The 12,900-nt window shown below is 34.1% G+C and overlaps 1 protein-coding gene across 1 annotated transcript; it reads right to left on the minus strand.

Annotated features, from left to right (window-relative positions):
* Nucleotides 1-1,598: 1,598 nt before the first annotated feature.
* Nucleotides 1,599-4,848, minus strand: LOC113753792. Its single transcript, XM_027298038.1, has 2 exons — nucleotides 4,559-4,848; nucleotides 1,599-2,456 (listed from the first exon to the last, which is right to left on the minus strand). Exons 1-2 carry the CDS (start codon nucleotides 4,724-4,726, stop codon nucleotides 1,914-1,916), a joined length of 711 nt encoding a protein of 236 aa, XP_027153839.1. The 5' UTR covers nucleotides 4,727-4,848; the 3' UTR covers nucleotides 1,599-1,913.
* Between the last annotated feature and the right edge of the window lie 8,052 nt (nucleotides 4,849-12,900).

Raw genomic sequence — 12,900 nt, forward strand, 5'->3', positions numbered from 1 at the left:
ACGAAACGTCTAAGTTTCGAACCTTAGTCGATTTTTAAAGTTCTGAAACAAAGTTTTATCGCAGATTTGGACTCCGAACCCGGAGTATAACCCAGACGTGATTACTAGGGACACTTCATTGTGGTGAGTGCTTTCAAATACCGAATTGAACTTGATACTTGTATTTGATACGTGACCAATGTGATTACATGTTGTATACGTGAATTGTTAGGGCAAGAGTGTACTTTATCGCACTTGCCCTTACGTGACATATACTTGTTTATTGTTGCAATTGACTTGACATACTTGTTATGAGGTGCGCACTTCCTGGAATTCCAGAAACCCTGCGGCAAGTTACTCGGGTCGAGCCGGCAAGGGCTTGGTCGATTGGGTAACGAACCCTGGGTCTCTTGATTGTCGAGTGGAGTGATATCTCCTCGACTAATCGGTATACTCGAGTATTACCACCCGTGTTTATTGAGGATTTTGGGCCCAATAAGGGGTGTGAATGGTGGACGGAGAGTAGTGTAAGTGGTGCTCTACTGGATTGGTTCCTTTACTTGAAAGTTGACGGAGTGTCAACTATTACGTGATCAAGCTCCTGATGATGAAATGGGAAGTTGGCTCCTGAGAGCCATCCGTATCCTTATGCTTTGGAATGATTATTGCTTATTGGATTATTGTTTATTCTGAAAAACTTTTACACTCGCTCATTTTGAGATTGCTACTTGACGTGTTATTGCTTACTTTTATGAACTCTTCATGCTCGTTACTTTGCTATATCGAAAACTTGTACTTATAAATAATGGCCAATTTGCTATCTGGAACCTCACTGGGCTTTTAGCTCATACCACGCCATTTGTTTTCCTTATAGGGGTACGAGCGAGGCGTAAGACGTGTACAAGCTAGCGTAGTCTAGTTGTTTTGAATTTTGTACTCGCACTAGTCGCTCGATTAGGGTTGGATGTACTGAGAACTTAACTCTTTTGATGTATTTGGGACTGTATGGATGATTGAGATAGAAATGAATGTATTCGTATGTTCCAAACTTGGGAACCGTTATTTCGTTTATTATTGAGATTGCACCTTATTTTAATTAATGCGAGTGAGTGAGTCCTGGCGAGAGCTGGACAGGCGGTCCGCTAAACCCTAGGGTACGCCCAGGGAGAGGTGGGGCCGTCACAGAATTTATCTCATATCAATTGTGGAAGGAGCAGTGTGCTTGGTCATAACTATGAGGAAAAGTCTCACTCTTTGAGCTAACTTTTGGAGCGAAAAGGTCCAACAGCACCCAACACTTAGAGTTTAGTTCTGACAACTCCCCCAGTAAAAAGACTCAGATGAAAGGTAGATGATCTAATCCAACTTAAAGTCCAATGCAAATACTCGAATAAAAGATTGATATTGTCCCAACCGAATGTTCGATGTGTGATGGGAGAGATTATTGAATTTATCTCATATCGGTTATAGTAGAGGCAATATATTGATTATGAGTGTGAGAGAAGGCCTCACCTCTCGAGCTAGTGTTTGGGGTGAGAAGATTGAATATCATATAATATTTTTCGTACCACCTAGGCTTCTGTACCAAATGACTTTCGCTTTGATAAAGAGTTGCTGACTAAATTTCAAATCAACACTAAACTCCAAAGTTTAAATTCGCTGTTTTGTAAGGCAAAGCATTGCTAGCGCCAAGCCACCAACTCCATTAAAATGTTGCATCCCAATTGACATCCACTACAAGAGATGAAAGCTTTTTCATTAGAAGGAGCATAGAATAAGGACTTCATTAATAAATCATTTGGAAGGAACACGGTTGCAATTCCAAAAGAAACTCAACTTAACATCATTGTCCATTAATTCTCCAAGTCTTTGGATTGCATCACGATTCATTTCACATGAAAATGTATATTGTTCAAATTGTCCCTAAATCACATTCATGCAAACTCAGAAGCTCCATTCTCATCCTGAAGATTGAACTTCCCTTTCACATTACTGACGAAAACAATGTCGAGATTATAAAGCACTGGAACCAACGTTATAGAACACAGGAAAACAAGCACTGGTCCAAAGATCCAAAGCAGGAGAGGCAGTGCAGCGTAGAACAATCTATTTCCTACCGTGTTTAGTACAAATCCCTTTTCCAGCAGCTCCGATACGTATTCCGGCGTCACTATCCCCGTCTCATCTCGCGGGCAGTTGACGAGGAAATTTACCTGGTTGGTAAACCTGATTGACAGAGAATGGCAGATGAAAGAGAACAAGAAAATCAGGAGCACTGAGACATATTTGAGTGCCACCATGAACTCCCCGTGAGCCCCAAATACAGAGTCATTGATTGGTTTTTTCACGCTGTACGTACTGCTTATGACAGCAGCAAGGCCAGAGCAGAGAAGTATCGATGTGGTGGCCATCAGTGTCGAACCCATAATCGTATTCCGAAGTGTTTGTACAGCCAGGATGTTTTTCTTGTCATTATCCTGCATTACAAGTTGGCATAGAAATTTACACTTTGTTGTTGATTTTTTGCATAAGACTCAAAATGTCTTTGACAAAAAAGCAACATTGTCGTTAGATAGTGCCGCACCGGATGGAACACAAAATGGTGACACTTATGAAAGTCCACAGCAAAGAAATAGTACTAAGTTTTTTTTTTTTTTTTTCAAGATTGCGTAGCTTCCGATTTATCATAAATTGTCTAAGCAGAAGAAGTATTTTAATGGTCAACGATTGTTTTAATGATTTGGCTATTTTTTACTTTGGGGTTTTTTTTTTTTTCCTTCTTTGGGTAATAAAAATTTAGGAACTAGGAGATAAATACATTCCAATGGAAAGCATGACATGGCGCATGGAGTTTATGGTAGTATTTATATATCGCCTACCAATGAAAGATTGTTAGCGATAAAGTTTCGATTTTATATTGGTGAGAAAGCATTTTGTGTCTGCCACTTGCAAAAAATAAAAAATAAAAAATCCATGTGGAATATTACTTGCCGTGCTTTACAAGATCAAGCGTGTCAGTTAAAGATCTACTCGGAATAGATTGGATGCTTTGAACTCTAAATGGCAATCATGCAATTTTGGTGTAAAGAAAGCTGTACCGGAAGAACCAATCGATCGCTTTTTGGGGAATAAAAACAGATAAGAGAATATACGTAACTAACAGCAGCTAAGTCACCAATACTTCAGCAGAAAACAAATGCTTAATTGGGCATTAAACAAATTCCTCGAATAATAAACTCTTGTATACCTGATTAGATTGCATATGTCAAGCAAAAATCATCCATTGGATTGTGACTTGGCTGAGAACAAGTTCTTTAATTAAGAATTAATTAACTTTGTATCTTGGAATTGTGCCAAAAGATATCAAATGTGCAATTGTCATATTCTCATTCATGGCATTTCAGTGCATATCTTGGTTTTTATGAAGAAAAGGGAGAGATTATATCTAGTAAGCGTTTCAACATATGCTTATTGTACCAAAAAGATATCGAATATGCAATCGTCACATTCTCATTCATGGCATTTCGGTGCATATCTTGGTTTTTATGAAGAAAAGGGAGAGAATGTAAATAATAGGACAAAATACACTTTACTGCCTATGGTTTAGCATTTTTTACATAACCTTTTATGATTTTAAAAGTTATACATAACCTCTCATGATTTGAATTAAAGTGTCAAAATGATGGAATTTGCATTCTATAACTGAATCAACTAAAATGTTAAAAGTACTCCTATATAAAATTAAAAATTATTTATTAACCACAGGGAGTTATGTATATATTTTAAAAATCATAAGGGAGTTATATGGTAAAATATAAAATCATATGGAGTTAGAATGTCATGCATATTATGTTTATATATTTTAGTTTTTAAACAAGAGTAATTTTGACATTTTCATGGGCTCCGTTACAAATGATATACTTTAATCCAAATTATAAGGGGGTTATATATAATTTTTAAAATTGTCGGGGGATTATGTAAAAAATCACTAAATCACAGGATAATAAAAATGTATTTTACCTTAATAATAAGCGCTTCAACATATGCTTTTTATTTTCAGTTAAAGTGGAGACCGCTAAGGACAGGAAACTGTTACTTTTAAGTAAATGTTATTCGATATATGCCTTCACGATTTGTTCAATAACGTCCTATTAACTATTAATCCACTATTATTAAAATAAACTGCGTTTCGTTAAGTTGAAAAATTTTTCCCATCTTAGAATATTTATTCTACCTAATTAAGGAAAATTTTTTCTATCTTGGAATACTTATTCTGCTTAATTAAACTACAAATTAACTGGATAGCTATACGATTCTTGAGCAACAATTTAAAATGTCTCTTACAAAATCTGTGGAAAATGAAAATTTGGTGGTTGTAAAATCCAATTGATAAAGATTTTCTTTATCGAGAAAGTGTTTATCTAAGGTGGAAATCATGAATGATGGGCTTAGCTTATTACCTAACGTCAGACTCTCCAAACGTTTCACATGAAAAACATTTTAGCAATTGTTTCACGGAATGATCAGCAAAGTGTGTAAAACAAAAAAAAAAAAAAGAACGGCGGAGCTGATATGATACCTTCATCATGGCTGAGACCCACAACCGGCGACCTCTAGCATTTGTTCCGATGATGGTGGAGAGGGGGTCGGTCCGAACCTTGCGCCATAACCAAAAATGATACCCTATGCATACTAGAAACCCTAAAGGTACAAGAACAACATCAAGGTAGCATTTCCTCCATTCCATGTTGGTTTTCTGTTTGATCACACACTCTTAGTGACTTGTGATGACTCTCTGTTGGAATGTTATTGTTGTGTGCGTGTGTGTGTGTGTGCGGGTTTTTTTATAAGGATTTCGGCTGTGTGTATCCTTTCCTTTTCTTCATGTTTGGGTTGGTTGGAGCCTTGGAGGACTATATATACAGCAGCAAGGAAATGAACCCGGACTGGTTTGAGTGCAGCATCCGACCTTTCGAGTAAAGGAGGAAAAAAAGGCAAACTCCCACTTTCTTAAAGATACAATAGGGACAAGTTCTAATCATGTGGACCTTTTTGTTCCATTTTGAGCATTCTATCCTAAATATATTTGCCTCTGTTTTCAAGTATATTTACAGTTCTATCTAGGGTCCAATAATTTTGAGAACAGATTTAGTGTTGTCCAAAGCTGGAAAAAGAAAAAAGAAAAAGAAAAATGAGAAGAGTATCCGTTGAATCCTACATCATAATTCTGGTTTGTTACTGAGTCAAGTTGGATCATTAGGTACACTAACAAACACAAAAAAAAAAAAAAAAGATCATTGAACCTTGTGGGGCACTTTAGAGGTTTTAAGGACCCTGGAGAAGAAAAAAGATATTGCATAAAGTTTGTGCTGAACTCCGAATGACAAAATTTGAAAACGGTAGTTAGAAAGAAATATGTGCAAAACAAATGACTTGGCGATTCTGAGCATCAAGTCAGATGCTTAAAAAAATACATTAAATTAGATTTTTCATATGCTTTCGTCAAGCTAGCCTTTTCCGATTAGAATTGCTGTAGTTGGCTTTCAGATTCTTAAAATTCCCAGTCTGTTATCTTGCTTTCATTACAATACATAAAAGACACAATTGCCAAAAATGGTCAGGTGTTGATAAAAATATATATTTAGTTAGATAGGCTTGGTTCAGGAGTAGAATTGTAAAACCATATAAGATATTAAACTATACCATAGTCTTGGTGATGTATGCTGATTGATGTATGAAAAGTGATAATGAATTTTGTACAATAATGTAAGAAAACTTCTGTGACCGTTGAATATATCACATGATTTAGAAGTAGAGTTATAAACACAGTCTATTAAAGTAGATGAGCAAGATGGCACTAAATTCAATTTCAATTTTGCTATTTGGGAATATCAATGAAAAGTATATCTTACAAAAAGAAAAATAAAATCCTTACACATATTTGGGTAATTCAAGATTATGCTTCTTTAAATCGAAAATTGCAATTAAGTTCCAATTCCACTATATAGAGTGTAATGCATCCTAAGAGAATATGGAATACTCTTTTGGGTATTTGGCACTGAAAGCAAATTAGTGGAAGTTGATAAGTGCACAAAGTTATCCGATGTTACAAAATAAGCAAAACAACAATTGGTGGTGCAAACACAAACCGCAACTTATGCCGTTATGAATGTTCAAAATTTTCCTTTTGCCTATCTAGAATAACATTTTCTGGCTTGGACCCCATACCGCATCACCTAGCACCCAAATCTAAGAGTGCACTTGATAAAATTAAAATTTGAAAACTGAAATATGAAATTTAAAGTCTAAATCTATTAAATTATTGAATTGTTAAATATTAAATTGAATACATTTGAATACATATTACATTTAGTAATAAACGAATAGTTTATCATTTATTTTTGAAAACAAGTTTTGGTTAGAAAATTTAGTGCCACTTAATTAATTTAGATCTTTAATTTTTTATTATGAAACATGTTTTAATATATTAATATCTAAATTCATTAAATTTAAGTACTGTATTAGTTATCAAATGGGGCCTAAACCGAGAATTGGCCTCTTACTGCTGCACCTACGGCCTTGAATCTGTTGATAAGTAACCAAATGGTGGAATCTGCAAGTAGTGTAGGATTCATTACCCATTTCGATCAAATCATGATTTGAGCCAATGACTCTTCATTGTCACACCATGTGTGTTTGTCTAGCATTACTGAAAAGGATATGTGGAACTTTATTCAGTTAAAGAACAATCCAGTCACATAATAGGCTTTATGCTTCGTTTACCAAATGGTGGCTAGGGGCTTATTAGTTGCAAATGGAATGAAAACAAATTTTTTGCATGATTATCCTCGAATATATACTTACCAAATGTATATTACTTGCAGCATCAACAAAAAAAAATGGCCGCATATGTTCATTGAAGAATGTATACTCTATCAATCTATATTTATTAGCTAAATTAAGCTAAGAAAAGAAAAAGATTTATGAATGAGATGAGGAATCCTTTGATTCTAAAACGTGATAAGGAAATTTTAAGACAGGGTCAAGATGGCTTTCCACTTGCCAGTGGATTTTGTCGAGCAAGCTGCATGTAGAGATCATGGATTTCTAGTTTGTCAACTTGTTTTGTCTTTTTGAACATTTTTCGCTATTCTGCTTTTTTATTGAGTTGAATGGAAATGTGAATCAACAAACTCTAGTACATGCTATTCTTAAGTCTTCGTTTAACTCATGGCATTGCTTAATTTCTTGCGTTTGTCAGAAACATGAAATTCCGTTAGTAACAACTGGATTGCTGTATCCAAGCCACAACCATGAACAGGCGTTGGTGTAAAAAAGGTACACCAAGAAGATTGGTCTTCCAGCAACAAACAGAGCAAAAAGCTAATTCATACATGTGGAAATAGGGACTCTCCAGTTTCAGTTCTATACAATTATCTAAAATGATTGAATTTCGATGTAAACTAGTACAATTTTAATATAAACGTGAATTATAACTGAATTGGTGCAAAACTCATGATTGCACTAAAAATATATTAATTTATACAAAAATTGTGCAAGTTTATATGATCGGATGGAACTGGACAGACTTAGGGAGGTCCCAAATCCCATACATGTAGATGTGCAGATGTGTGCATATATATATATTGTTTTGTACGTATCCAATTTTCGTACATGGGCGCATATATATATATCCATTCTGACATTTAATAAAGTTGCTCAAAATTACCAATTCCTTGTACGCGGAGCACGTAAGAATTGGCACTGACTTATTTATTAATTTTTACTTGGTGAAAGTTGTTGAGTTTTGTTGTTAGGTTATTAATTTATAAATTATACATTTTTTAAAATTGACATCCTTAATTATTATTCGATAAGTTTACAAGTTAATTACAACACGGGAATTCAGTTGAATGTTACTATGTTATAAAAACTTTGAGCTTGCAGTAAGCCAATACTTCATATTCAATTTGTGTACTTTTGAGCACTTCTGTTATATTTGGGAATTACTTTAGACCAAATAATTTCCAAAGAACTCGAGTTTTGTTATCTTGTAATTTTGGAACACTACATTCTTAAAAATTTGAAAACCGTAATTATAATTGCTTTTTTTTTTCTCCTGAATTAATTGCATCAATTTATTTTAATTTTGCTACAGATCTTCAAGTAAAATGCACATGAGGCAGTTGAACATCATTATGAGGACACTAACAAAAATGAAGATTATATTGCACTTTGGCCTAATTAGGTTAGATGCAGCAGTTGAGTATAAGATTAATAAATTTGCAATCAGCAGCTGTTTGAATATTTTTCTGAAATTTGTCCAATGTCATTAGTTCCAATTTCTTCTTCATACTTATTATTACTCCAAAATCGGAGAAAAAGTTAAAGCCTTTCTTGTTCCTTTCAAGCCAATATTAGGCAGCTAACTTGTAGATTTGATAATTGAAAAGATACATACATACATACATACATATATATATGTCCATTGGATTATAGATGATTTTAATTTAAATTTGGAATATATTTTGGAGCTTACATGTACTAATGAATTATGAAGTTTATTTAGAAAAGTCTAATTAACTATTGAAGAGTCCTGTCAATCTTTTGGCTCAAAACTGAAAAACACCGCAAGTGCCCACCCTAGGCTTTGGCTCTTCCACATACTTGGAGGAAAACTCCTACGGTACTGGTTAGCTACGATGGGAGTTGCTTTTTGTCCTTCAATTTATCCATTAAAAGAATGAATGTTTAGGGGCGACTTATTCAGCCAATGAAACAAATTCAACAATCGGAGTATCCATGTATAGTCTATTATTTTTATGAATTAATCTTTCCTACACGGTCAATGTATATACTGACAGAGTTGGATGAATATCACATTATCTGAATCTGAATTTAAATATTAAATTTTGTATATGTGGCACGCATCTAAATCCGTTAGTGTATACATTATCAGTGTATAAAAAATTTATCCTATTTTTATCCAACTCGACAATTTATACAGCTGTAAATAACAAAATTATGTACGTCATCTCAGCCAACGCCTCTCTTACTTAAAATAGCTACTCCTTCCGTCCCTATACAGCAGACTGGAGTCATTCTTCGTTGTTGTTTTTCCAACTGAATTGCTTGTGCATAATTGCATGCGTGGACGCGTTTGCCAACAAAGGTTTCATAGCAAAAAAATTGTTGAAATTGAAATTGTCACGTTTTGCTCAAAAAGAAAAAACTCGGCAATTTGGGGGATTCAGAACTCCTACAAATACCACTAAAAAAATTGCAAAGGCGCTGAAATTGTTAGCTATAATTACACCATAAAATAGATATAATAATTGAATTCCTATAATGTTCAATATATTTTCTGTCATTAGTACATCTTTTGAGGACCGTTTTAACAAAAAAAAAAAATTATTGCTTTTCTTAATTGGACACGTTCCCAGTATGCTAAATGATTGTCCTAGTCCGAAAACTATCTTCTTAAGGAAATTGCTTCTAATTTCACTTGAATTTAGGGAATTCCCAATCTTCATGTGACGGCAAGAGAAAGAGAGAGTTATACTTTTCAGCATTTTGACCTATTCTCAAGATTCCTATTATTACCTTCGCTTATAAATTTTTGGTCAGAGCTGTTTTCAAGATTACGACATGTGAAATTGTGGGGTAAATGTGAGTCATGTGACTACATAATTTAGAGATATAATTAATAAAATGATTTTTTGTTTACTTGAGATTTCTTTTATGAATAATATGGAATGGCCACCGACGGCAGTTTTCTTCATGGTTTCTGTCCTGTCTCATTAGATAACCTATTCTACCTCAAAAAATCAAATTCAACATCAATTGGTAACACAATTAAAAGCGTCCAAGACGAAATTGGCAATACAAGTTGCTTATTTTTTTTGCCCTTATGTAGGAAAGTGTACAGGCTTTATGATGTTGTACAAACCAATTTGTATGTTTACTGTGCGCTTTCCATGCACGGAAGGTATATTGGGATCATCCAAAGATTTTATTCGAAGTGGTCCACAAAATTACGGTATATAATGGCTATAATAATAAGATTACCAGTTAGTTAACTGGTCTATAAATGTACAATATGAATGACTAGATTATATCGTGAAAGCAAAACTTTGCTCCATCCCACCTATCAATGTCGTTGTAACTGCTCTGGTATAACCACCTATGGTTATGGACAAATGATTAAAATTTCTTTCCATACAGGGCTTTATTTTATGGTATGTTCCTTAATTGGACACCCCTGTATTTAATCGCTTATCCTATTTAGCTACACTTTGTTTTTGTTGAACCATACCAAAGAAAGTAACGTCATTAAGCACCGCCGACATTTGGCAGCCTTATCTGCATGCTTTGAGTGCTAATGTTTTCAATTACTTCTGATTTTTTTAATTTTGTGAAATTGACTATTTAGGATTAGATTTTTAAGTAGAACGTGCGTGTAATAAGGAAAATTATTTATTTAATGTTATAAGGAGAAAAGGAATAATAGATAGTGCATGGTATGCCAGTTTTAAACCAGTTTTCCAACAATCAAGAGCAAACTTTAAGCCAAAACACGTCCTCCTCCTCACTTCATTAATAAAAAATCAGTTTGGCTAACAGGTGTCCCATGGACACTTGTTAAGAGAGGTTCGAAGTATTAATATTTTTTTAGAAAATGTAGTTAATTTAAAAAAGTGTCTAAATATTGAAGTGCATTAATTGTGGCTATATATATTAATATGATAAATTAAATATAATTTAGATGTATTAGCGAATGTCCACCAGACACCTATTAAAAAAGTCCTTGTCAATAATGCCAGAGGAGGTCTTATGGATTTAATCAAGCCTGTCACTTTAAGCTTTTTCAAGACCACCACTCGAAAATGCACTTTCAAAATTGCCATTACCACCTTTCTCCATGTAAAATCCAATAACATCTTTTTTTCCTTAAGGGGAATTTGAAATTGCATTGATGTCATACTGAAAACTGATTTTCAATAATTAATTATATAAAATCAACTTTACGTATAATTTGTTAAATGAGGCACGCACTAAGGTCCACCAAAAATGAGTAGTGTTTGATGAAGTTCATTTCTTTAGTACAGTTAAAAATAAAAAGTGTCCATTACATAAATTTCTGTGTAGTTGCCATGTTTTCTGGGAAAAGGTGTCTAATCTGTTACTCAAAGCGCGTCTCCCGTTTTCTTTGTTGATGCACGGGGACGGACATACCCTTTAGATTACCGCTTCTCTCCCAAAATGCATGATAAAAGGCAACCTGGCTAAGTTAGGCATGTTTGATAATCTAATTCAATATTTAAATTTAATAAATTTAGATTTTAATATGTTCGGACGAGTTTCATAATAAAAAATTGAACATCTGAATTAATTGCGTGGTATCGAATTTTTTAGGCAAAATTTACTCTAAAAAATAACTGATAAACTATTTACTTATCACTAAATGTGATATACATTCAAATATATTTGATTTAATATTTAACAATTTAATAACTTAATGAATTCAAACTTAAGATTTCAAATTTCAATTTTATTAAACACACCCTTACTAAATAAAAATCAAAGTTATTAAACCCGCAGACAAGTAAAATGATATTTATGAATACAAATAGTGTTTAGTTCAAGGTTCAAAAATTGGCCAAAACATGTGGTGTTTAGTTCGAGAAACAAATACCAACGAGGCCTTGATCAAACCTGCAGGCCAAACGAGTTTGATTGGGTTTTAATCAGATTACTTCTTCAGTCAGATTAACAATCCGACTCTGCTAAGTAGTCTGTTCATCAGGCCAAGTGGTTCAATTTCCAAGATGGGATAGACTGATTTTAAGAACTATGCCTCTAATGATTTTGTTGTAAGCAATTCTACATAGACGCGTCTAAAGAAATCACATAATAAGTTAATGCATCTGCTAGAGATAGATACTCCATAGTTTTTGTTCCCATTTTCGATCTCTTTTCACTCTAATTACACAGATTTTCTAAACTTAGACTACATGCACAATCACAAGTTGTTGCTTAACTTGTATTCTCACGCTTTTAAGTAATGTGGTGTATAATATATAGTGACAAGAATATGTGAAAGAAAGTGAAATAGAACTATGTAATGAAAAAGTAAGACCGACAATTTCCAAACATGTAAATTTTCTCCTCACAAATAGCCTTACTATAAATAAGTATATTAAGTAGTGACTTTCATTATCTTCCCAAATTAGTCAAAATCCTCACATAAAACCTTCACAAACAACAAGTACTCCAACTTCTTCAGTAAATCCTAACAATATACATGGGCTGGCGCCATCAACTTTTCAATTAAGAATTCTCCATCAATTTGGGCAGACTGCCAAAAACCTCAAAAAAGTAACGACCTAATTCGCACAATCCCCTTGTCCACTAAAAACAAAGAATTTCGGGATGAACTTCACCAACTCACATCACTATGTACTACAAAAAATTTGAGTAGTGGCATAAAGATCATTTTCCAAAAATTCAAACCCCATCTGCCAAAGCAAGAAAGTGAGATCTGACTAGGATAGTAACAAAACTATTTGAGTTTTGCCAAATGATGCGGCATTTGATTGCGGGTGGGGTCTCTAAGCAGCACTCGTAAACGCCTTTCTCGCGAGGGTTGAAAAGCAATAGGTAAACCAACGTAAAATATATAGTATTCGGTAATGGGCTGCAACCGTTTCGTAGCCGCTGGGGCAATAGCCAATAGCAGGATAGGTTACGTGTTGGCCTAATGACATTTCCCGCTTTACACGACATGACAATATTAGAGTGGCATACACGTGTGAGGAACTAGTTTCGATGACTTGGATAGGTATTGTTCGATAAAATTTCGGGCTTCATTTAGTGGTGATTGGAAACTCTTCCAAATTTTTTGTGAATGTTTTAATAATT

The sequence above is a fragment of the Coffea eugenioides genome, chromosome 11 (genome assembly GCF_003713205.1).
Source record: "Coffea eugenioides isolate CCC68of chromosome 11, Ceug_1.0, whole genome shotgun sequence".
Classification (NCBI taxonomy): domain Eukaryota; kingdom Viridiplantae; phylum Streptophyta; class Magnoliopsida; order Gentianales; family Rubiaceae; genus Coffea; species Coffea eugenioides.